The sequence below is a fragment of the Neopelma chrysocephalum genome, unplaced genomic scaffold, assembly GCF_003984885.1.
Source record: "Neopelma chrysocephalum unplaced genomic scaffold, ASM398488v2 Primary Assembly neopelma1_243, whole genome shotgun sequence".
NCBI classification, from domain to species: domain Eukaryota; kingdom Metazoa; phylum Chordata; class Aves; order Passeriformes; family Pipridae; genus Neopelma; species Neopelma chrysocephalum.
In genome coordinates this window covers 65,620-89,016 of record NW_020897905.1, presented here as the reverse complement: position 1 = coordinate 89,016, position 23,397 = coordinate 65,620, and the positions used below count along the sequence as shown (strand labels likewise).

General features: G+C 53.1%; 1 protein-coding gene across 3 annotated transcripts; it reads left to right on the top strand.

The window, feature by feature from the left end:
• Positions 1 to 31: 31 nt before the first annotated feature.
• Positions 32 to 19,859, top strand: KIF9 (kinesin family member 9). Of its 3 annotated transcripts, none has more exons than XM_027703596.1 (23): positions 33 to 162; positions 1,033 to 1,110; positions 1,506 to 1,621; positions 2,174 to 2,261; positions 2,820 to 2,985; positions 3,111 to 3,217; positions 4,051 to 4,266; positions 4,923 to 5,006; positions 5,125 to 5,217; positions 5,910 to 6,057; positions 6,811 to 6,875; positions 7,516 to 7,593; positions 8,630 to 8,698; positions 9,331 to 9,435; positions 9,716 to 9,771; positions 10,198 to 10,336; positions 11,058 to 11,197; positions 12,196 to 12,369; positions 14,923 to 15,131; positions 15,749 to 15,928; positions 17,387 to 17,502; positions 18,752 to 18,856; positions 19,636 to 19,859. In XM_027703596.1, exons 1-23 carry the CDS (start codon positions 79 to 81, stop codon positions 19,741 to 19,743), a joined length of 2,724 nt encoding a protein of 907 aa, XP_027559397.1. In that variant the 5' UTR covers positions 33 to 78; the 3' UTR covers positions 19,744 to 19,859. The 3 variants fall into 3 exon arrangements, with proteins under 3 accessions (XP_027559398.1, XP_027559397.1, XP_027559396.1); XM_027703595.1 differs by having other exon boundaries at positions 8,630 to 8,705; positions 9,332 to 9,435; XM_027703597.1 differs by lacking the exon at positions 12,196 to 12,369 and having other exon boundaries at positions 32 to 162; positions 8,630 to 8,705; positions 9,332 to 9,435.
• Positions 19,860 to 23,397: the final 3,538 nt, after the last annotated feature.

Sequence of the window (23,397 nt, the reverse complement as noted above, 5' to 3'; positions counted from 1 at the left end):
CCGGCCGCCGTACCCGCTCCGCTTCCGGGACGGGCCGGAAGCCGCCGTTGCCATGGAGAACCGGAAGTGACCGCTGCCATGGCGACACCGGACGCCTCCCCGAGCCGGACCCCCAGCTCGGGCAAGGGGATGCCGAAGGAGTCGCCGCCTCGCTCCGCAAGGGTTAGTCGGTGCTCCTGGCTCTGGGAGCGCGGTCACACGGGCGGCATCAGCCCCCCAGGCATCGCTCTCCCCCTCCCAGCATCCCCCCTTCTCCTCCCCCGGAATGGTTTGGGATGGAAGGGAGCCTAAAGATCATTTTTTCCACCCCGTGCCATGGGCAGGGACACCTGCCACTATCCCAGGTTGCTCCGATCTGGCCTGGGACACTTCCAGGGCTGGGGCAGCCACAGCTTCCCTTGGAAAGCCCCGACCCTTCCAGACGGATTTTGCACAAATTCCTGCCCAAATCTTCTCACCCGAGTTGTGGAACGGGGAACCTCTCACTTCCAAGGCTTTGGAGAGATCACTCAATCCGTGTTTGGTGCAGCAAAACAGGATCAGTTGGTCCCTGTGTATCCAGGTGTTGTGTTTTTCCCATGGAATGGGGTCTGTGTTTCCCTGGCAGGAGGAAGATCAGCAGGAGGAGGTTGAGCAGCTGGAAAAACAACAAGGTTCTGCCTCCTCCTTCCAACAGGTAATCCCAGCTGGGCACAGAATTCCAGGCTGATTTGGGCTGGAAAGGACCTAAAGGATCATCTAATTCCAATCCCCTGCCAGGGGCAGGGACACCTTCCACTAGCCCAGGTTGCTCCAACCTGGCCTTGGACATTCCAGGGATGGGGCAGCCACAGCTTCTCTGGGCAATTCCCAACTCTTGGAGATGGATTTTTCCCGAAGTCCTGCCCACCTGAGCTGTGGGAAGGGGAACTTCTCAATTCCAAAGCCTTGGAGAGATGGCTGAGTCTGTGTTCAGTGTGGCAAAAGGGATCGGTTTTCCCGTGTCTCCAGGTGTGTTTTTCACATGGAATGGGATCTATTTTTCCCTGGCAGGAGGAAGAGAAGCAGAAGAAGGTTCAGGGGTCAGAAGAGCGACGAGGTTCTCCCTCCAAAACAAAGACTAATTCAAGGGTAATCCCAGCTGGGCCCACTTGGAATCCTGGAATGGTTTGGGTTGGAAGGGACCTGAAAGCACATCCACTATCCCAGGCTGCTCCAATCCCCGTCCAACCTGGCCTTGGACACTTCCAGGGGTGGGGCAGCCACAATTTCTCTGGGCAACCTGTTGCTTCCCATCTCCTGGTGTTTACAAACACTCCCAGGAATCGTTGCTTTTATCCTTACATCCAGCAACAGGCATTGTTGCAGCGAGGAAAATTCCACTCCTTTGGAATTTGTTCTCTCTGATTCATGGGAGAATTCTTCCCCAGGATTTTCCCTTCCTCCTTTCCCCTGCTGTACTTCTTTCTTTGAAGAAATAATTCCCAACTGCTCCAATGTTGGGTTTTGGTGTTTTTTTTGGACAGGCTTCTGCGACCTCCAGGAGATCCCAGGCCCAGGAGAAGGAGGAGGAGGAGGAGAAGGAGGAGAAGGAGGAAGGGAACAGCAATTCCTTTCTGTTCTCTGGCAGTGACTTTTCCAGGTATCCCCCAAATGTTTTAAATCCAACAAGTCTTGGTTCAGCCCCAACCTCCACATTTCATTTCAGAGCAGGTAAAATGGTGGAGAGATCCCAAAAATCCTCAATATACAAGAAATTCAAAAGATTTTGTCCCAAACTACAAGTTGTCACTAATTATTACATCATTATTGAGCACAGGCTGTCTGGAGGAAATAATTGAGGGAAAATATGGGATCTACACCTTCCAGGGATTCCCAAATATTCAGTTCATGTGTCTCAGGTGGGAAACTTGTGTTATTGAACACTCCTGTGCCTGGTATACAGGAGGAAATCAGGATAATTAAGACCTTTCTCTTTTCAATTTTCCAAGCAGGACAAGGCTGGAAGGGATTTCCAGCAGCTCTTTGCCCACAGTTGCTTTTCATAAAGAATAAAAATTGCAGCTGAACCTTTACCAAGACTTAATTTTTAAATTTGACTGCTCTGGAGTTCTCCTTTTCCTGACAAATGATATAAATGTCATTTCAGGGATTGCAACATCCTTATTTTCCTGGTTTTTCCCTCTCTGTTTAGAGCCATAAAGCCAATCCAGGCCTTTGTTCGAGTCAAGCCCACAGCTCATTTTGCCCAAGACATGATCAAGTTTGGGACAGACAACAAGGTAGAGTGAAAGAAATTCCCAGTGGGAAGGGTTTGGAGTTTGATTTCAGCTTTGCCCGTGGAGAAGGCAGGATTTTCCCATCCCTTAAGGCCATGGATAACGTTTTGGGGCCTGTTGGTTCCCGTGTTCCTGCCTGACAGTGGTTTTGACTATGGAAAACCCACTTCTGGTGGTACAATCACCAGGAAAACCCTCAGGAGGGCTGGGACTGACTGATCCAGGAGGGATTCCCAGTGGGAACCACGGCTTGGCACAGTATTTCCATCCCCCCTTGTGCAAGTTCCTCCCTTCACCTTCTCTTGCTTAATTCAGAATTCCTCTGAGACACAAAATAATTGAAATTTAAACAGTTGAGCTTAACCACATTTCTTCTTTATTTAGAATAATTACCCCCAGAAATTCGAGAGTATTGCCAGGTATTTTTAGGACATCCATAACCATCCAAGGGAGTAAAATAATCCTGGTGTTTGTGCTCCCTTTCCTACTTAATTCCAGGTCCCCAATCCCTGGAGCTCCTCACGGCTGTTGAATTGATCTCCCTCTCTTTTTGGGTTGCAGAGCATCGACATCCACATCGAAAAAGATGCCAGGGGAGGGATTGTGAACAACTCCTCCACTGACTGGTCCTTCAGGATGGATGGGCTCCTCCACTACACCTCCCAGGACAAGGTTTATGAGACTGTGGCCAGGCACTTGGTGGCTGAAGCTTTATGTGGCCACAATGGTGATTTATTGCTGTTTTTGTTATTTTGATAATAAATAAGGGTTTGGTTTGAGGACAGATCCACTGGCTGTTCTGTTTGAGGCTCCCCCCCCCTGAGTTTATCCTTTTGGTTTGGGATTTTCCAGGCACCATCATGTGTTATGGGCAAACTGGGGCTGGTAAAACTTACACCATGACTGGATCAACCACTGAGTACAAGCACCGGGGGATCATCCCCAGAGCTATCCAGCAGGTACTGGATCTGGGAAAAGGGGGCTGGGAGGAATACCAGGGACACCTCTTGTATCTGCTCTCGCTGATATAAAAGTGTTTTAACACAGTGAATATGATTTATGTCTTTTTTCCCCCCTTCATTTCACCCAAGGGATGAGGATTAAAGAAATAAAGCAGCTTGGGTGTCATTCACAGAGCTTTAGTTCTACCTGCTCGTGGAAAATTCTTGCTGCTCCCCAAAGGTCACCAAGCCTTCAAAAGGGGTGTTTTCCAAGCTATCATTTTGTGATATCCTGTTAAAACTGATCAGAAAACCTTTAAGCTTGGAAAATACCTCTAAGGCCCTGGCACAGGTTTCCAGAGAAGCTGTGGCTGCCCCTGGATCCCTGGAAGTGTCCAAGGCCAGGTTGGAGCAACCTGGGCTGGTGGAAGGTGTCCCTGCCCATGGCAGGGGGTGGCACTGGGTGATGCTTAATGTCCCTTCCACCCCAAAGCATTCCTGGATTCTCTGATTCCATAAGATCATTGAATCCAAATCCAAGTCGAGCCCTCAGGCAACCACGGCTCACATTTAGCTCCACACACCCAAATGTACTTGGAGCTGCTCAGAAATATCTCTATATACACATCTCTACATATCTTATATAAATGTGTAGCTTAAAACCTAATATCTTATATCTATTTATATCTTATATCTATTTGTGTCTTATATCTATTTTAATCACACCTATTTTAATCTTATATCTATTTATATCTTACATAAACATCTACATAGAAATATGTCCTCTGGGAAGCCATAAATAGCTAAAAATCCTGTCTGTGAACGGAGACAAGCTCTGTGTCATTGTGCAGGTCTTCAAAGCAGCTCGAGAATCCACCACCCTCCTCACCAGTGTCCGAATTTCCTACCTGGAAGTCTACAATGAGGCTCTGTTTGACCTCCTGGGCCCTGGTGGTTCCAGGAACATCCCCCTGGCTGTCCTGGATTCCCCTCAGGGGGTTTGTGTCAGGGGTCTGTCCGTCTATACTGTCAGCAACGAGAAGGAGGCCCTGAATCTCTTTTTTGAGGCAAGAGAACCCAAATATTTCCTTTATTCTCTGTATTATTTTGTTGGCTGAGGGAGGAGGCAGGAAAGCAGGAGGTGTGTGGCCAGGAGGGTTGGTCAACCAACACTCCTTGTTCTCTTTGTTGTGGGTGGAACATCTTTGCAGCCCTTGTTCTCCCAAGGAAAACGTCCCTGGCATAGGGATTCTGGGAGATGCTCCAAGAAAAGGGTCTTTGGCAGATAGTTTGGGGTGATCATGGTTAGATTTTACAGCAGGGCTGTTCACACAATGGATTGGATTTGTGAGGGAAGTCTGATTGCTTAGAGCAGCATCTTTTCCTTGTGGCTCCTTCAGTTCATGAGGAAAACAGGAATAAATGGTTGGATCTGGAAGCAGGAAGTGTGTTCTCACCCAGAGCCATCTGGTGCCCTTAAAACCCTTCTCTGGCCTTTTTAATGACAGGCCTGTGGTGTCCTGAGCTCTGGAATGTGCTGGAAATCCCTTTTTAAAGAGCAGAGGGATGCTGATGAGGGCTGGGATTGCTGGGGTTGTTCACCTGGAGAAGGGAAAGCTGCTCTTCTGCGGGAAACTGAAAGATCCAGGGAGGTGTTCCCTGGCTGTTCCTCAAAAAGCCACAATCCCATGAGCTGAGCCTTGAATTTTGTCTCCATTTGCAGGGTGACAACAACAGAGTGATAGCAGAGCACGCCCTGAATAAGAATTCCTCCAGATCCCACTGCATCTTTACTATTTATATTGAGGTGAGAGCTCCAGAGATGTTTCAAACAGCTTTTTAGGGATTCAAAGAGGACTTTTGCAGTCTGTTTTTTTTTTGCTGTGTTTCAGTTCAAGTGCAGTTTATATTCTGTTCTCCCTCAGTGTCGTTCCGCGGTTTACACGAATCTCAAAGGCGTTAAATCCAAAATCACCTTGATAGACCTGGCGGGTTCTGAGAGACTGAGCGAGATCGAGGTGAGTGCTGGGAACCCCTCGGATCCCACATGGTTTGGGCCCCTCAGGGCAAGGCATGGAGGGGCTGGAGCGTGTCCAGGGAAGGGAAGGGAGCTGGGGAAGGGGCTGGAGCAGCAGGAGCAGCTGAAGGAGCTGGGGGGGCTCAGCCTGGAGAAAAGGAGGCTCAGGGGGGACCTTCTGGCTCTGCAACTCCCTGACAGGAGGGGGGAGCCGGGGGGGGTCGGGCTCTGCTCTTAGGGAAAATTCCTCCTGGGAAGGGCTGTCCAGCCCTGGAACAGCTGCCCAGGGCAGGGGTGGAGTCCCCATCCCTGCAGGGATTTCAAAGCCCTGTGGATGTGGCACTTGGGGACATGGTCAGTGGTGGCCTTGGCAGTGCTTGGTTGGTCTCGATCTCAGAGAGCTTTTCCACCCTCAGCAATTCCCTGATTCCATAACATTCTGTATTGATCAGAATTTAAATTGCACCAGCCCTGTGACAAACACACCCTTTGGGAAGGAAATCCAAGTACTTGTAGACTTGTAATGAAAAATTGAGGTCTCTACAAACTTGTTTTCAGACTGGAGAAAGCTCCAGATCATGAATTTGTTGGGTCTGAATCAGCTCCTGACCCTCGGAGTTTTTTTCTCTGCTTTTTCCTGCTGTTTGGCCGGAAACATGTTATGGAAACTTCCCCTTTTGATCTCCCTTGCAGTCTACAGGACAGATCCAGAAAGAGAACTCCTACATCAACAGGTCCCTGACGTTCCTTGAGCAAATCATCCTGGCCCTGGCTGATCCCAGCAGGGGCTACATTCCCTTCCGGCAGAGCAAACTCACTCACGTCCTCAAGGACTCCCTGGGTAAGGGCTGGGCCTCACAACAGCCCCAAAGGGCTCCTAAAAATGCTGTTTCTATGAGAATATTAAGTCCTAAGGCCACAATTTATCATGGAATGGTTTGGGTTGGAAGGGACATTAAAGTCCATCCAGTGCCACCCCCTGCCATGGGCAGGGACACCTTCCACTGTCCCAGGTTGCTCAACTGGCCTTAGGCACTTCCCTGGATATGGCACTTTCCTGGATATGGAATCCACAGCTTCTCTGGGAATCCTGAAAAAACACAACCTTTATAAACTCCTGGAAATCACAGTTTTTATTTCCATCTTTTCATTGCATTGTCACTCCATGGAAACACGTCTGATCTTTATTTTGAAGTCACTCTGTGCCCTTTGGAGGGACAGTCACACTCTGGCTGTGTCCTGTGGGCATCTTCAAATGAAAGTGGCTTTAGGTGGAATACTGGGAAGGAATTCCTGGCTGGGAGGGTGGGGAGGCCCTGGCACAGGTTTCCCAGAGAAACTGTGGCTGCCCCTGGATCCCTGGAAGTGTCCAAGGCCAGGTTGGAGCAACCTGAGCTTGTGGAAGGTGTCCCTGCCCATGGCAGGGGGTGGAATGGGATGTTCCTTAATGTCCCATCCATCCCAAACCATTCTGGAATTTTATGGTTCTTCTGTATTTTAAACAGCACATAATACATTGAATTCCAGAAAAGGAAACAACAACCCCCCCAATTATATTCTTTGCTTTATTTTTATTATTATTATTTTTTCCCAGGGGGAAACTGCAACACTGTCCTGGTGACCAACATCTGTGGGGAAGCTGCTCACGTGGAAGAGACGGTGAGTTGAAGGGATTCCTGCAGGATCCAAGCCTTGTTCCTGCTGCTCCTTGGTTTAAAGAACAGCCTCTGGAGGGTTCTGGCAGGGAAACATCCTGCCTGATTCATCCCAGACGTTGGAAAGCTCATTTTATCTCGAAGGCTCAGAAAACAGACTCCTGTCAGCTGAGAGCCTGAAGCAGGGCAGCTCAAATTTAAGCTCTCTGGAGAGTGTTAATTATCATTATTATCCAGCTCTGATGGGTTTCCATGGGACATCACATAATGGGCTCACTGGAATTGCACCAGTTCACAGCAGAGCTGGATCAGGAATCAGGAGGAACCTCCCAACAAGTTGGTTTTTAACCTGTGAAACGATAAAATCAGGGAAAATCTCCCTTTGTGAACTGGATGAGCTTAACCACACCTGTAACACACAGGAGGGAATCCCTTGGAGCAGTGACATAGATTTTAAATGGATTAAAATTAAACAGTTAAATAGATTTTATATTTCCATGTCCTTGGATCTGACATGGAGCAGTTAAATAGATTTTTTTTATATTTCTGTGTCCTTGTATCTGACTTAATTAAGCAGTAACAGGTTTGGAAAATGATCTCCCTGCCAGTATCTCTTTTAGTTCCTTAAAATCCTTGTTTTCCAGTTGTCTTCCCTTCGCTTTGCCACCAGGCTGAGGTGGATCACAGCAGAGCCAGTTCCCAACGTGACATTTGAGCCAGAGGTATGGAAAGAATGGGAATGGAGGGAGGAATTTTTGCTCAAATTCATTAATATTTAGGATAATAACCTTAAAAACCAGAGGAAAATTAGGTGTTTCCATAAGTTATCCCTTCTCAGCCAAGCTGACATTGCTAATTTTAGGTGGATGGTAAAATGGATTAATATTAAACATTTTAAATAGGTATTCAGTGAGCTGAGAGGGAACAGCCAGGCAGTGAGATGTGGAAATTTTTTCAATTGCATGTGGATCTCTATTTTTTTCTGATAAGATTCACCTCTCAACAGAGATATTTTATTGTGAATTACTCCCCTGATATGTGGGGAAATCATCCCAGTCCCACCTGCAGCTTTACACGGCATTATCCCCATTCCTGCTGGTGAAGTAACATCTTTTCCACAATTGGGAAAACTTGGTTGAACAAGGAAATAATTTAAGGACAAGGATCACAGGATTTTAGGTGTCCTGAGGGTACTTCCACAGCTGGAGGAGTGGAAAAAACCAAACCAGAGGAGCTGGAATTGGAGTGTTTAAGGAACCTTTGTGCTGTGATGCTCCACAAGTCCCTTCAAAACAGTGTCCAGTTCTCCCTGAATTCCAAGATTTGGGTGCTCACACCTTTCTGGAAACACATTTTAAAGAGTGAATCCTTGAAGGTATTCCAGGTTCTGGAGCCATTCAGTCCAACCCAGCCCAGTGGGGTCAGAGCTGCTCAGTTCTGCTTGGCTTCCCACATAATATCCCAGAATCCAGAACTTGCTGATCCCTACAGTGCCAGATCAGGAAATCATCACATTAAAAAGCAGGTGGCCCTTCTTTTGATGGCTTAGGGAGACTCTGCAGGACAGAAACTGTCCTGCTGGGAGCTGATCAAAGGCAAAATGTGTTCCAGACCCACCAAATCCCTCTGCAAACCCTGAGGGAGCTGCTATCCAGCTGGGATATTCTCCAGCAGCCAGTTCTGTGCTGCTTTCAGGGTTTTTTTTTCCCCTCTCCAATATAATTTAGTGATTTGCTCACCCTTTTTTTTCCCTGTTAGGTGTCAGTGAAGGCTCTGGAAGAGGAGATTGATCTCCTGAAGCAGGAACTGGTCTTGCAGGACATCGTTGTAAGGATCAATTAACTCAGTGTCCAGTGGGATTGGGTTCTTCCTTCTGCTTCCAACACCATCTTTTGGGGTTTAGGGGAAGCTCTGAAGATCCCACACAGGGAGGTTTTGTTGTAACTTCAATCCTGAGCCACCGGAGATGTTTTTTTAAGGCTCTTGAAGCCCTTCTGTTGCTGGTTGGGATGGGAAGGGGAATGTTTGCTTCCCAAATCCCATCTCCTGCCAAGTCAGGTGATGAGAACCCCAATCAGAAATGGGCACAGTAATGTCAGGTGTTTGCCAGACTGGTGGAATTCCGGAGTTCCAGACTGGTTTGGGTGGGAAGGGACCTTAAGGATCACCCAGTGCCACCCCCTGCCATGGGCAGGGACACCTCCCACTAGCCCAGGTTGCTCCAAGCCCCGTCCAACCTGGCCTGGAACAGTTCCAGCTTCTCTGGACAACCTGTGCCACCCTCCCAGAGAAGAATTCCTTCCTTAAATCCAGTGTGGATCTCCCCCCTTTTAGTTCCAAACCCTCCCCCCTTGTCCCACCCCGACAGGCCCTGCTGAAAGCTTTGTCCCCATCGTTCTCCTCTCCCCCCCACCTGTTTGTAACTTCCTGATCCTCAGTTTTCCACATTTTTCCCTCAGGTAAATCGTTGTTTGGTGACTTACAGCCCCCTGACTGGTGTCCAGAGAGCAGCAATTAAATCCCAAGTCCACAAATACCTCAGAGGAGCCATCGAGGAGATCGATGTAAGTGGCTTTTTGGTGAAAAAGGACTGAAATATTGATTCCATCCCATTTTCCTCCAGGAAGACACAATGAAAGTGTCTTCTGAAGAGGCTTTTTTTTCACCCCAAAGCACTACAGAACTGTAATTTAACTTCTTTTTTGCACGTTAGGGACTGTCTCCATGTTTTGGAAAAGCTTGAGGACAATTTTCCTCAGTCCTAAAACCCTTTAAATTGGTTTATTTGGAACTTCTTTAAAGAATTAATACCAAAATTGTTGGATTTATACCTCTCTTCCTCAGATAGTGAGCATCAGGCAAATCCAGGAGGTGTTTAAACAGTTCAAAGTGATTATAAGGTAAGATCATGGAATTCCAGGATGGTTTGGGATGGAAGGACCTTAAAGCTCATCCAGTTCCACCCCTGCCATGGGCAGGGACACCTTCCACAGGTTGCTCCAAGCCTGGATTAAAGGTTAAAATAAGGTGATGGGATGAGATGAGCAGAGTTAATGTGATTTAATCTGGATCACAGTTATGGAAAGTATAAAAATACCCATCAAAAAGCTTCAATATCCAAGAGACCTAAAGGGAAGTCATGGAAAAAGAGAGGAGGAGAGTGGATAAAGATTATGATGGTTGTGGGAAGCGTGGAAGGGGCAAGATGGGGTGTTTGGGGATGAGACCAAGGGGAAAAGGGGGTTTTCTTTGGAAGTCTGATGCTGGCAGGATCACAGGTTTTCCCATGTGGAATATGATGCTTCAGGAGCTGTTTTCTCCCCCAGTCAACAGGAGAAAGACATAGAGGCCAAGTTAAGGAGCAAATACCTGCTTGGAGACAAGGGGGAGTCCAAGGCTGACTCTGGGTCTGGTGAAGAGGTGGAAGATGAGGAGAAAAAGGACAAGAAGGAGAAGAAGGATGAGGTAATGCCTGGCCCAGAATCCACCTTAGAACTGGCTACTTTGCTGCCCAAATGGGATTTGCCTCAAGTTCAGCTTTTCCCTGTCGAAATCAAACTGAGAAATAATCGTGGGATGGGTTGGGCAAAAAATGTGTGCAGAGCAGAGATGCAGCAGTTAATGAAGGAGGATAGGCCCATTATCTGACCTTAATAGTCTATTAAATGGGAATTAGAATCCCAGAATGGTTTGAGTTGGAAGGGATCATGAGGATCATCCAGTCCCACCCCCTGCCATGGGCAGGGACACTTTCCACTAGCCCAGGTTGCTCCAAGCCCTGTCCAACCTGGCCTTGGACACTTCCAGGACTCCAGGGGCAGCCACAGCTTCTCTGGGCAACCTGTGCCAGGGCCTCCCCTCCCTAACAGCCAGGAATTCCTTCCCAATATCCCATCTAAACATTCCCCCTGATCCTATAAAATATAAACTAGAAGGTGCCCTGTCTACATCTCAGTTGTAAAAGGTGAGGTCAGATCACCTGGCTCTGCTGAGATCCTTCTTTTAATCCTTATAATTTCTGGAGCCAAGGATGTGTATCATCCACAGTCCATAAATCCTGCTGTGGACTCCAGCACAGAGGTTTTAATTTCCAGGTCAGGTTGGACAATGGGATGGGAGAGCTGCTGGGGAAGGGCTGCTCAGCTTCCATGGTGCAGACTGATGGTTTCTTCCTTTCTGTTTCCAGGCAGGTGGGGGTGATTTGGGTGATGGTTTGGTGCAGGAAGGGGAAAAGCTGCAGAGAGAGGCTTTAGAGACTGGAACTTCCTCCTCCTCACCCGTTCCTGGGGAGAAGAAGGAAGACAAGAAGAGCGAGGAGCAGATCAAGTGAGTTAAGCACCAGGCAGTTCTTCCTTTTCTCTGATAACCATGGAATCATGGAATTGTCAAGGTTGGAAAAGCCCTCTGAGGTCATCAAATCCAACTGCTCCCCAGCACTGCCAAGGCCACCACTGACCATGTCCCCAGGTGCCACATCCACAGGGCTTTGAAGTCCCTGCAGGAAATGGGGACTCCACCCCTGCCCTGGGCAGCTGTGCCAGGGCTGGACAGCCCTTCCCAGGAGGAATTTTCCCAGTATCCAACCTGACCCTCCCCTGGCACAGCTGGAGGCCGTTCCCTCTCCTCCTGTCCCTTGTTCCCTGGGAGAAGGGACTGATTCCACCCTTCTCCCCCCTCCTGTCAGGGGGTTGCAGAGCCAGAAGGTCCCCCCTGAGCCTCCTTTTCTCCAGGCTGAGCCCCCCCAGCTCCCTCAGCTGCTCCTGCTGCTCCAGCCCCTTCCCAGCTCCCTTCCCTTCCCTGGACACGCTCCAGCCCTTCCATGTCTTGTCCTGAGAGGCCCAAATTACCCCAGGATTGGAGATGTGGCCACACCAGAGCTGACACAAACCAGGGGCCATTGACCTCTTGCTCCCCTGGGCACACCTGGGCTCATGCCCAGCCTTTGTCACCAGCACCTCCAGGTCCTTCTCCAGCTTTCCAGCTGCTCTTCCCCCCTCCTGGAGCATTCCAGGGTTGTTGAGACCCAAGGGCAGGACCCGGCCCTTGGCAGTGCCCGGCTCTGGTCAGGCAGGGATGGGCAGCCCATGGATGAGGCAGGGAGGGAGCTGGCAGAGGAGCAGGGGAGGAGAAGAGATTTTGGGAGGGAAGGAGGAACCAGCGAGTCCTGAGCAGAGAAAGATCCTTCAATTTACAGAAGCAAATCCCTGCTTGGCTCCTTCCTGACATTTCCCCCAAGTCTGTGTGTCAAGGATACAGCAGCTCTGGTTCCAATTCCCTCTGATGAAGAAATTAATTAACCTGGTTCATCTTTTCCACCCTGGCAGGAAGGAAAAACTTGTGAGCCCTTCCCTCGAAAGGGATCTGGATGGTTCTGCACCACCAGAAACTCAGGAAGAAAGTCCCACCAAGGATGTGGCTGAGGAAGAGGGAGCAAGTGAGCAGGATAGAGCAGATAGTGAGCAAGAGCCCTCCTCAGGGAAGGAGACCCAGCAGCCCAGGTAACCCTGGAGGGGAGTAGATCCCCCTTCCCAGGTGGTGATTTCCACTGGAATGACCAAACTGTGTTCCCTGAGCACAGCTACAGAGCAAACAGCAGGGATTTGGGGATCTTCAGTGCTTGGATGTAAAAATACAGGACAGGAATGGTTTTGGGAACACCCTGAGCACCCAGTTATGTTGGTGGTGATTGTCACCTCCGTGTGCTTTGAGCTCTGTCCTGGTCAGTTGGACTTTTAATTGGGAAGTCTCTGAAAATTACAGCATTCCTTCCCCTTTGGTTAACAGGAAAAGTGCAGAGATACCTCATATCCAGCCACAACTCCTCCCCCAGAGTCATGGAAGTGGGTCCTTACAATTGGAGAATCATGGAATGGTTTGGGTTGCAAGGGATCTTAAGGATCACCCAGTGCCACCCCCTGCCACGGGCAGGGACACCTTCAACTATGCCAGGTTGTTCCAAGCCCCCTCCAACCTGGCCTGGGACACTTCCAGGGATCCAGGGGCAGCCACAGCTTCTCTGGGCAACCTGGGCCAGGACCTCCCCACCCTCCCAGCCAAGAATTCCTTCCCAATATCCCACCTAACCCTGCCTTCTGGCACTGGGAAGCCATTCCCTGTGTCCTGGCCCCCCATCCCTTGTCCGCAGTCCCTCTCCAGCTCTCCTGGAGCCCCTTCAGGCCCTGCCAGGGGCTCTCAGCTCTCCCTGGAGCCTTCTCTTCTCCAGGGGAACCCCCCCAGCTCTCCCAGCCTGGCTCCAGAGCAGAGGGGCTCCAGCCCTGGGAGCATCTCTGTGGCCTCCTCTGGACTCTCTCCAGCAGCTCCACGTCCTCCTGCTGCTGTTCCCAGGGCTGGAGGCAGCTCTGCAGGGGGGTCTCAGCTGAGGGGGCAGAGGGGCAGAATCCCCCCCTGCCCTGCTGTGGGATCAGCCCAGGCTGTGGGTTCTGGCTGTTGGTGTCCCAGGGAAACTGCCCCAGGAGAATTTACTCCTGGAGCACCTCAGCACATTTCCGTGTTCCTCCGTGCCCTCCACACGTATCCAGTGTTCCTCTGAGATCCCTGAAATCCTGTAGCTGGCAGGACAAGCTGCTGCAGCTGCAGCTGCACGAGGCACATCCCACAGCAATTCCAGCAGCTCGGAGCTGGCTGGCGGAGCTGCAGCTGTGGCACTTTGCCCAGTGGCTGTTGTTTACAGCCCTTTGCCAGGATTTTGGCACGGGAACAGCGTCCCACAGTCCTTGAGGAGCTGGAAAATGCCCTTAAGAGGTCAGTCAGGAGATGGCAGCAGTTGGAGCTTGGATTTGACCAGGCTGGACTGAGGAATGTGGAAGCTCCTGGGTTCCTGGGTTGGAATGAGATGATCTTTAAGGTCCCTTCCTACCCAAACCATTCTGGAATTCTGTGATTCTACCTTCTGCTCCCAGATCCATCCTGCTCTCCAAAGAGCCTCATGCAGCACAGAGCAGCACCCCTGGAGTGTGATGTTTTCCCTCCTGCTGCCCAGAGTGGTTCCTGTTGGAATGAGAGCTGGTGTTCGTGGGGGCATCTTGGCATCAAAGCCATTTCATGGAAAAGCTGGGAATGACACATCCCACTTGGAATTCAGACTTTCTAAGCAGGCAGGACTTGAAAGCCATGGCAGCAGCACTGTGGGGTTGGCAAAGCAGGGAGCTCCAGGGTTTGGCTGGCAGAGGTGGCTGATCCACGCTGGGAATCCAGCGGGGAAAGAGCAAAAGCATTTGTTTAACAATAGGGAGGAACAATATTCATTATTTTTGGGGAAACTCAATCCATTAGAGGCCTGCTTTCCAGGGAATACTCAATTCTGAGGCATCTCCTGAGGAATATGGTGTCTGTGTAAATCACTTTGTTCTGGGAGTATCCTGGGGGACAGTGGGTTTGGAGGTTGGCACGGGAATGATGCCAGAACAGAGAGATCCTCAGGGAGGATCCCATCAAACCTCATCCATGGCCATTCCCAAGGATGGCGAAGCACCTGAAATCCTGGAATCAGGTTTGGGTTTCACAGGTACAGGACAGACACTGAGGGGCTGGAGCGTGTGCAGGGAAGGGAACAGAGCTGGGGAAGGGGCTGGAACAGCAGGAGCAGCTGAGGGAGCTGGGGGGGCTCAGCCTGGAGAAAAGGAGGCTCAGGGGGGACCTTCTGGCTCTGCAACCCCCTGACAGGAGGGGGGAGCCGGGGAGGGTCGGGCTCTGCTCCCAGGGAACAAGGGACAGGAGGAGAGGGAACGGCCTCAAGCTGTGCCAGGGGAGGGTCAGGTTGGATACTGGGAAAATTTCTTCATGGAAACGGTTGGAAAACATTGGAAGAGGCTGCCCAGGGCAGGGGTGGAGTCCCCATGCTTGGAGGGATTTCAAAGCCCTGTGGATGTGGCACTTGGGGACGTGGTCAGTGGTGGCCTTGGCAGTGCTGGGGGAGCAGTTGGATTCAATGACCTCAAAGGGCTTTTCCAACCTCAACAATTCCCTGATTCCACAGTTCTGTGCCACAGAGCAGAACAAACTGACCTCCCCATGTCTCTGTCTGGTTTCAGCATCCCCCCATCCACGGCACAGGCGTTTGAGCTGTTTAAGCAGGGGGCTGGCAGTGAGATCAGCCGGATCTTCAAGGAGAACAAGAGCATCCTCCTGGCCAGGAAGAGGAGCAGCAATTCCCTGGCACGGAGGATCAACGACATCAAGCGGGAGATGGAGGGAGTCAGGGAGACTCTGGAGGGGAAGAAGCGGAAGCGGTGGCAGGAGGGTGAGTCCCTGTGGCCAGCAAGGATGTGGCAGAGGAATGGAGCTCTTGGCTTCAAGGAATTGTGGGTGGTGAGACCACTAACCCACCACTGCTGGTTGCCAGGGCAGTGGGACAGGCCAGGCTGTCACCTGAGTCCTCCAGCTGAGTCCTCCACACTTCACCTCCCTGAGCTGACCTACTCAAGCTTTACACCTGAGGGCAGGGTGAGATGGGATATTGGGAAGGAATTCCTGGCTGTGAGGGTGGAAAGGCCCTGGCACAGGTTGTCCAGAGGAGCTGTGGCTGCCCCTGGATCCCTGGAAGTGACCAAGGCCAGGTTGGACAGGGCTTGGAGCAACCTGGGCTGGTGGAAGGTGTCCCTGCCCATGGCAGGGGGTGGGACTGAGTGATCCTTAAGATCCCTTCCATTCCAAAGCATTCCATGATTCTCAGTAGCACTGGTTTAACTGTCCCAAAGCGCTGACCAGGATTTAGCCTTTAAATCCTTTCCCATGGCTTCCCTGGGATTTTTTCCATGGGATCCAAGTGAAGCCCTCCTCCAGGCCAATCCCCCCTGCAGAGCCCTGTCCCTCCCTTCCCTCTCACCAGGGACATTCCTCTCCTTTTCCCCCCTCCAGGAGAATACACCGACGAGGAGGGCCAGGTCATCATCGATGAGAAGGAGTTTTCCCTCATCCTGAAGCTGAAGGAGCTGAAGGAAGAGCACAGGGCTGGTTATGCTGAGCTGCAGGACCTCAAGGCAGAGATCCAGCACTGCCAACAGCTGGTGGATAAGTGCCGGAAAAGGCTCATCTCAGGTGTGGATCCACAGGGCCCAGCAGCCTCTGGATAAATCCAGGCTGGAGCATTCACAAGCATCACGGAATCCCAGAATGCTCTGGGTTGGAAGGGACCTTAAGGATCATCCCATTCCACTCCCTGCCATGGGCAGGGACACCTTCCACTAGCCCAGGTTGCTCCAACCTGGCCTTGGACACTTCCAGGGATGGGACAGCCACAGCTTCTCTGGAAAATCTATTCCAGTCCCTCCCCACCCTTACAGCTAGGAATTCCTTCCCAATATCCCATCTAATCCTGCCCTCTGGCAGTGGGAAGCCATTCCCCCTTGTCCTGGCACTCCAGGCAGTTCCCATCCTCTGTTGTCCTTTTCCCTGTTCCCTTCCAGACCAGATTTTTTTGCTTATTAAGTGACTTTTCTTTTTGACCCGACACTGAATTCCTGCAGATTCTCTCTCCCAAATAATGACACTCTGCTCCTTGGTCACACCAGTAGGTGCAACACTGGGAAAAACCTTTCCACAAGGAATTTAACAACAGTTTAACAACAGTGCTCCCACTGCTGCCCCTGGACCTCATCCTGGGTTTTATGTAACCGAGGTGGTGGTTGAGGAATTGCCCTGGGACAGGGCTGTGGCTCTGGACTCCAGGGGAATCCTCTTCCCCCTGGGAGTTCCAGGTCCCAGAGTTGCAGCCTTGGCAGGAAGCAGAGCTTGGTCACTCCTCTGCCCAGGGTGATCCCTGCAAATTCCTGGTGTGTTCCAGGTTTGAACCTGTGCATTCCAACTACCCCTGCTGTATCCCTGGGTTTGTCCCCTCCGTGTACTAATGCCAGAGTCCCAAACATTTGGATGTTGTGCACATGGCAACACTTGATTTCCAGAAACCTGCCAGGGCACAGCTTGGATCCGTCAGAGCATCCCACGGTGGAGGAAATGCCAGGGATTGTTCCAGGGATAAACAGGGCCAAATCCTAACTTAGCCACTGGTTCCTGTTGGATCCGGGTTTGGCTCTTTTGGGTGTTCCAGATGTTTGTTCGAATATCCCAGACTCTCCCTATCGGGAGTGCAGTGCCTGGGAAATGCCCAGGATTAATAAGGACAGAATTCCCACCTGCTGTCTGTTGTCACGGGCTATTATGGGATGGCAAGTGGCTGTGCTGGAGCGTGTGGGATTGAAACCCGAGCCCCAGACGTGCTGACCATTCCAAAGGGATGATCCCGATCCATGGGCTGCAGGAGCGGTGCCACCTCGTGGCCAGGGAACGTCCCCAGGAGCAGCCACCACCTCCAGCACAGCCACCAGCGCCCTTAAATCAACTTTTCCAAGAGTTTAAACTCAAGATCTTGGAATTCTGAGCTCCCCCCTGAAGGTTTAAGAGCACCAAGATCCCGCCTGATCCACAGGCAGGGAGAACCATCCCACTGTTGTCCCTTGGGTCATTCCAGCCTGTTCCAGCCCCCTCTTTGCTTTGCAGAGTTTGAGATCTGGTACAACGAGTCCTTCTGTATCCCTGAGGATGTGCGGGAAGCTCTGAGGCCCGGTGGGAGCATCAGGCCTGGAATGATTCCCGTGGACAGGGTCATGTGCCTGGTGAGTTGTCTCTGCTCATCCTCCTTGGTGGGGATGAGGGAACGAGGGAGGAGGAGGAGGAGGAGGAGGAGGAAGAGGAGGACCTGGTGCTCTGTGAGGCAGAGAGGGACTGTCTGGAGCCACATCCATTTAGAGGCTAAAACAGGACAGTGACTGAGGGACCTGGGAATGTGTGGAATATCAGGCATCGGGCAAAGTGCCCAGAGGTGGAGGGTGCTTGGGAGCCTGGTTTCCAGCCTGGTTTCCAGCCTGAGGGATCCAATGTTTGCAGCCAAACTATTGTGTTTCCTTTTGTGGCAACTGGGACTTGGCGAGTTCTCTGCCAGGAACCACAACTTTGGGTGCCGGGGGCTTTCCTGCTCCTGAAAAGGCACATTCCTGTAAAATTCTCATTTCCCAGAATTCTTGCATCCCCCCAGCAGGGGCAGGGGGGGATTCTGCCCCTCTGCCCCCTCAGCTGAGACCCCCCTGCTCCAGCCCTGGGAACAGCAGCAGGAGGACGTGGAGCTGCTGGAGAGAGTCCAGAGGAGGCCCCGGAGCTGCTGCCAGGGCTGGAGCCCCTCTGCTCTGGAGCCAGGCTGGGAGAGCTGGGGGGGTTCCCCTGGAGAAGAGAAGGCTCCAGGGAGAGCTGAGAGCCCCTTGCAGGGCCTGAAGGGGCTCCAGGAGAGCTGGAGAGGGACTGGGGACAAGGGATGGAGGGACAGGACACAGGGAATGGCTTCCCAGTGCCAGAAGGCAGGGTTAAGTGGGATATTGGGAAGAAATTCCTGTCTGTGAGGGTAGGGAGGCCCTGGCACAGGTTTCCCAGGGAAGCTGTGGCCGCCCCAGCCCTGGAAGTATCCAAATCCAGCATGAAAATGTTAAATAGAAGCTGGTGTCTTTAAAATGGTCCTTCATTCAAGCCATGTGTGCTCACACCTTCCCCATTTTCCCTGGAGAAGCCCAGGATGGACATCAGCTGGGAGCTGGACCATGCTGAGCTCGGCCATCCAGGACCCTGTGGAATTATCCTGCATGGAAGGGGGACTGTCCTGTGGGAAGTTCTTGGCAGAGCATGGCTGAGGGAAGTTTTTTTGGGAAAGCCCCAACCCTTCTCCCAAAGTCCTGCCCAAATGTGCCCGTCTAAGGTGAAGGAATGGGAACCTCTCACTTCCAAGGCTTTGGAGAGGTGGCTGAATTGACTGGGACCAGTTGACTCGTGTCTCCAGGTGTGTTTTTCACATGGAATGGGGCCTGGTTTTCCCTGCAGGATGAAGATGAGCAGGACAAGTTTGAGCGGATGCAGGAGACCAACCTGCCGGAGTGCCCGGGATCCACCCCCTTCTACAGGGCCAGGATGAAGATGGAGCAACAGGTGACCCCAGCTGGGGCAGGGACCATCCTGGGATGGGCTGGGATGGGAGGGACCTTGAGGACCATCCAGTTCCACCCCCTGCCATGGGCAGGGACACCTCCCACTATCCCAGGTTGCTCCAAGCCCTGTCCAACCTGGAATGGAACCCCCAGAGAAAGCTGGGGGGGTTCACCTAGAGAAGAGAAGGCTCCAGGGAGACCTTGGAGCCCCTTGCAGGGACTAAAGGGGCTCCAGGAGAGCTGAAGAGGGATTGGGGACAAGGGATGGAGGGATGGGACAAGGGGGAATGGCTTCCCACTGCCAGAGGGCAGGGTTAGATGGGATATTGGGAAGGAATTCCTGGCTGGAAGGGAGGTGAGGCCCTGGCACAGGTTTCCCAGAGAAGCTGTGGCTGCCCCTGGATCCCTGGAAGTGTCCAAGGCCAGGTTGGAGCAACCTGGGCTAGTGGAAGGTGTCCCTGCCCATGGCAGGGAGTTGGAATGAGACGATCCTTAAGATCCCTTCCCACTCAAACTGTTCTGGATTCCACGAAAACACTTCAAAACCAGCTTTTCAGTGCTCAGGAGAATTTCCCAGGATTTGTTGTGCCCTCCTTGGAGCCTGCTGGGATCCACCACCAGCAGAGCAACGCTGGTGTGACGGGGATTTTTCCAGCTTTTCCCAGCAGCACCTGGAAAGGCTGGGAAGGGGTTTGGTTTTATTTTTCAGGTAAAAAGCTTTTAGAGGTGACAACTGTGCTCTGAAATCCAAGCTGATCCCTTTGTGTTCCCTGTTCCCAGCAAACCTTTGACAGGACCATGTCGGCCCTGCAGCAGATGCGCAGGAAACCCGGGATCGTCACGGCTGCCGGGAAGAACAAACCCCCGTCCTTCCCGCGCATCATGTAGCAAAGCTGGGCTCAGCCTGGATCCCAGCATTCCCTAAGGAATGCCAGCTCAAAAAAGTGCCTCGTGCTTGTGTCCACCATCGATTTGTAAAAATAAACACTGGGAAAATCGAAGCATCCAACCTTTGTGCAGGTTGGGACGGTCACCGGGAATCGATCCCGCTGTTTGCACGGGACACGAGCCAGGGAGTTCAAACACCACTGGTTTTCCTGAGCCTCTGGACAACCCAGGCTGCTCCCACCTCCCTCTTTCCTGGTGCTGGAGCCACTGCTCTCCTGGGCTTGTTCCTGTTGGAGCAATGAGTCTTTGCTGGTTGGATCCACCTGGAGAAGGGAATGAAACAACAGAGGTTAATTTATGGGTAATCATGGAATGGTTTTGATTGGAAAAGCCCTCCAAGATCAAGTCCAACTGTTCCCCCAGCACTGCCAAGGCCACCACTGACCATGTCCCCAAGTGCCACATCCACAGGGCTTTGAAATCCCTCCAGAGATGGGGACTCCACCCCTGCCCTGGGCAGCTGTGCCAGGGCTGGACAGGCCTTCCCAGAAAAGAATTTTCCCAAAATCCAACCTAAACCTCCCCTTGAGGCTGTTCCCTCTCCTCCTGTCCCTTATTCCCTGGGAGCAGAGCCCAAGTCCCCCCAGCTCCACCCTCCTTCCAGGGAATTGTGGGAGCCAGAAGGTCCCCCCTGAGCCTCCTTTTCTCCAGGCTGGGCCCCCCCCCCCAGCTCCCTCAAAATTATTTGGGAAGCTGGAATTAGGATGCTGAAATCCCCAAAGTGCTCCATGGCCATCGGGAACATCCCAGTGCCCAAACCAGCACCAGCCACGGTGGGATCATCCCGATATCAAGCATTCCCAGGTTGGAGGTTTTCCATAAGCTCCACTTCCACAGAACATTGGGAAAATTAATAATTCCACAGTGTTCAGTTTGGTTCTATTCCCATAACAGCACTTGCTTCCCAGAAGGGAGTCAGAGAACAGCCCAGAAATCACCTTTCCTTTGGAATGATCTATTTCCAAAGGCTCATAAAGCTGCTGGAAGTTCAGCCCAGGCTGGATTTCCCAAGAAAACACTTCCACACAATCGGATCTAAGCCTTTCCTTTGTCCATCCACCCCTCCCCTGCTTCCCATCCAATCTCTGTGGGTCCCTGCTGCCCGTGCTGTGCTCCCAAAACTGGGAAAATCCCGAAAAATCTCAATATTGGAAGCTGCAAATGTGGTTTGGAGGCTCCCATGTGAGCACAAAGGTCCTACTGCATCCCAAAAGCAGGTGGGTCTCCGGGCTGAGCTCCCTGGAGGAGCTTTCCCAGGGTTTGGGAAGCTGGGAAATGACCTGTGAAAGGAAAAGAGGGTTTTTAGGGATTTTTGGGACATTTCTCTCTGAGCATCTCAGGGATCCCCCCTGGTCTGGGGGCAGGAACAGCTCCGGGAACATGGTGCCAGGGGTGCTGGTATCCGGGCCGTGATCCCAGGGTGTGATCCTGGGGGTGCCCGTGATCCTGGAGGAGATCCCGGGCTGCCAGTGATCCCTGTGTTCCGGGAATTCCAGAGGTGTTGGTGTCCTGTGGTGCCAGTGTCTGGGGGTGGGGGTGATCCTGGGGGTGATCTGGGAGTGCAGGTGATCCTGGGAATGATCCATGGGGTGTGGGTGATCCCAGGGCTGCTGATACTGGACTATGGATGATCCCGGTGTGCCAGTGCCCCAGGGTATGGGAGATGCCAGGCAGGCAGATCATCCCAGATTCCTGGGAATGGTGTTCCGTGGGTGATCCAGGGGCCTGGTGATCCCTTGGCTGATCCTGGCAATCCCAAAGGTGACACCAGTGAGATCCTGGTGTGATCCTGGGGAGATCTCAGTGATCCTGGGGGTGATTCCCAGGGGGATGCTGAGGAGATCCCAGGAAGATCCTGGTGGTTCCATGAGTGATCCAGGTGTAGCCCCGGTGATCCCAACAGTGCTGCAGCTCGTCCGGGTGTGATCCTGGTGATCTCCCATCTGATCCCGGAGAGATCCTGAAGATTCCAGGGGTGATCCCAAGGAGATCCTGGGGATCCTCTGCTGGGTTCTGGTGTGGCCCCGGTGATCCTGGGGGTGATCCCAGTATGGTCCCAGTGATCCTGGGGAGATTTTGGTGATCCTGTGGCTGATCCTGCTCTGGTCCAGTTGTCTGTTGTGGTCCTGGTGATCCTGGGGGTGATCCCGAGGGGATCCCAGTGGTTCAGTGGCTGACCCCAAGGAGATCCCAGCGGTCCTGCTGCTGATCCTGGTGTGGTCTGGGGGATCCTGGGGGTGATCCTGATACGTCCTGAGAAAATCCTTGTGGTGCTGCAGCTGATCCCGGTAATCCTATGGCTGATCCCGATGGGGTGTTGGTGACACCGTGGCTGATTCTGGTGTGACCCTGGTGATCCCAGGGGTGATCCCGGGGGCGATCCCGGGGGTGATCCCGGGGACGATCCCGATATGGTTCCAAAAACAACCCGGTGGTGCTGCGGCTGATCCCGGCAATCCCATGGCTGATCCCAGTGGGGACCCAGTGACACCGGGGCTGATTCCGGTGTGGTCCCGGTGATGCCGGGGCGTGATCCGGGGGGGGTGATCCTGGTGTAGTCCCAAGAGATTCCCAGTGGTGCTGATCCCGGTGCTATCTCGGTGCTGCTGCCGGTGTGTCCCGGTGCCAGTGTGTGTGTGCTGGTGCTGGTGTGTGTCGGTGCCGCTCCCGGTGTCAGTGTGTGTCAGTGCTGGTGTGTGTCCCGGTGTTGGTGGTCCCGGTGTTGGTGTGTGTCGGTGCCGGTGTGTGCTGGTGCGTGTCCCGGTCCCGGTGCCGGTGTGTGTGTGGGTGCCGGTGGGTGCCGGTGTGTGTGCCGGTGTGTGTTCCGGTATCGGTGGCCCCGATGTCAGTGTGTCCCTGTCCCGGTGTGTGCTGGTGTGTGTCCCGGTGCCGGTGTGTGTGTCCCGGTGCCGGTGTGTGTCCCGGTGCCGGTATATAAATATGCCGCTGTGTGTCCCTATCCCGGTGCCGGTGCGTGTGTCCCGGTGCCGGTGTGTGTGTCCCGGTGCCGGTATATAAATATGCCGCTGTGTGTCCGTGTCCCGGTGCCGGTGCGCGCAGCGGAGCGGCGGGAGGAGGAGGAGGAGCCGCGGCCGGGGCGGATCGCGGCGGGGCCGGGCCGGGCTGGGCGCGGGTGGCGGGGGGGCCCCGCCGGACCATGTGAGGAGCCCCGACGGGGCGAGCGGGGCCTCCCCGGCCAGGGGGCACTTGCGGAGCCCCGCGCCCGCCCACCCACCATGGGGGATTTCTACGACCCGGAGCACCCCACGCCGGAGTAAGCGCGGGCCCTGCGCGGCCTCGGGGCCCGCCGGCGCCGGGCAGCGCCTGCCGCGGGCAGCCGGGACGCTGCCCCTTCCCATTCCCCTTTCCATTCCCCTTCCCCCTTCCCTCTCCTACACCCCTTCCCTTTCCCTTCCCCTCTCCCCGTCCCCTTCCCTCCGCTCTCCCTCCGGCCCGGGGTAGGCCGCGCATCCCCGGCCTTGCGTGATGGCCGCGGCCGGGGCGGGCGCGGGGCGGGCGGGCAGCGCGGGGCGGGAGCGGCCGCGCCGGGGGCGGCGGGGCGGGGGGGGGGGGGGGGGGGGGGGGGGGGGGGGG

Excerpts from the sequence above, each read along its gene's own strand:
- KIF9 (XM_027703595.1), top strand. The coding sequence starts at position 79 with ATGGCGACACCGGACGCCTCCCCGAGCCGGACCCCCAGCTCGGGCAAG. Across the intron at positions 6,876-7,515 it reads CTGCTCACGTGGAAGAGACG|TTGTCTTCCCTTCGCTTTGC; the intron begins GTGAGTTGAAGG and ends CTTGTTTTCCAG. Across the intron at positions 10,337-11,057 it reads AGAAGGAGAAGAAGGATGAG|GCAGGTGGGGGTGATTTGGG; the intron begins GTAATGCCTGGC and ends TTCTGTTTCCAG.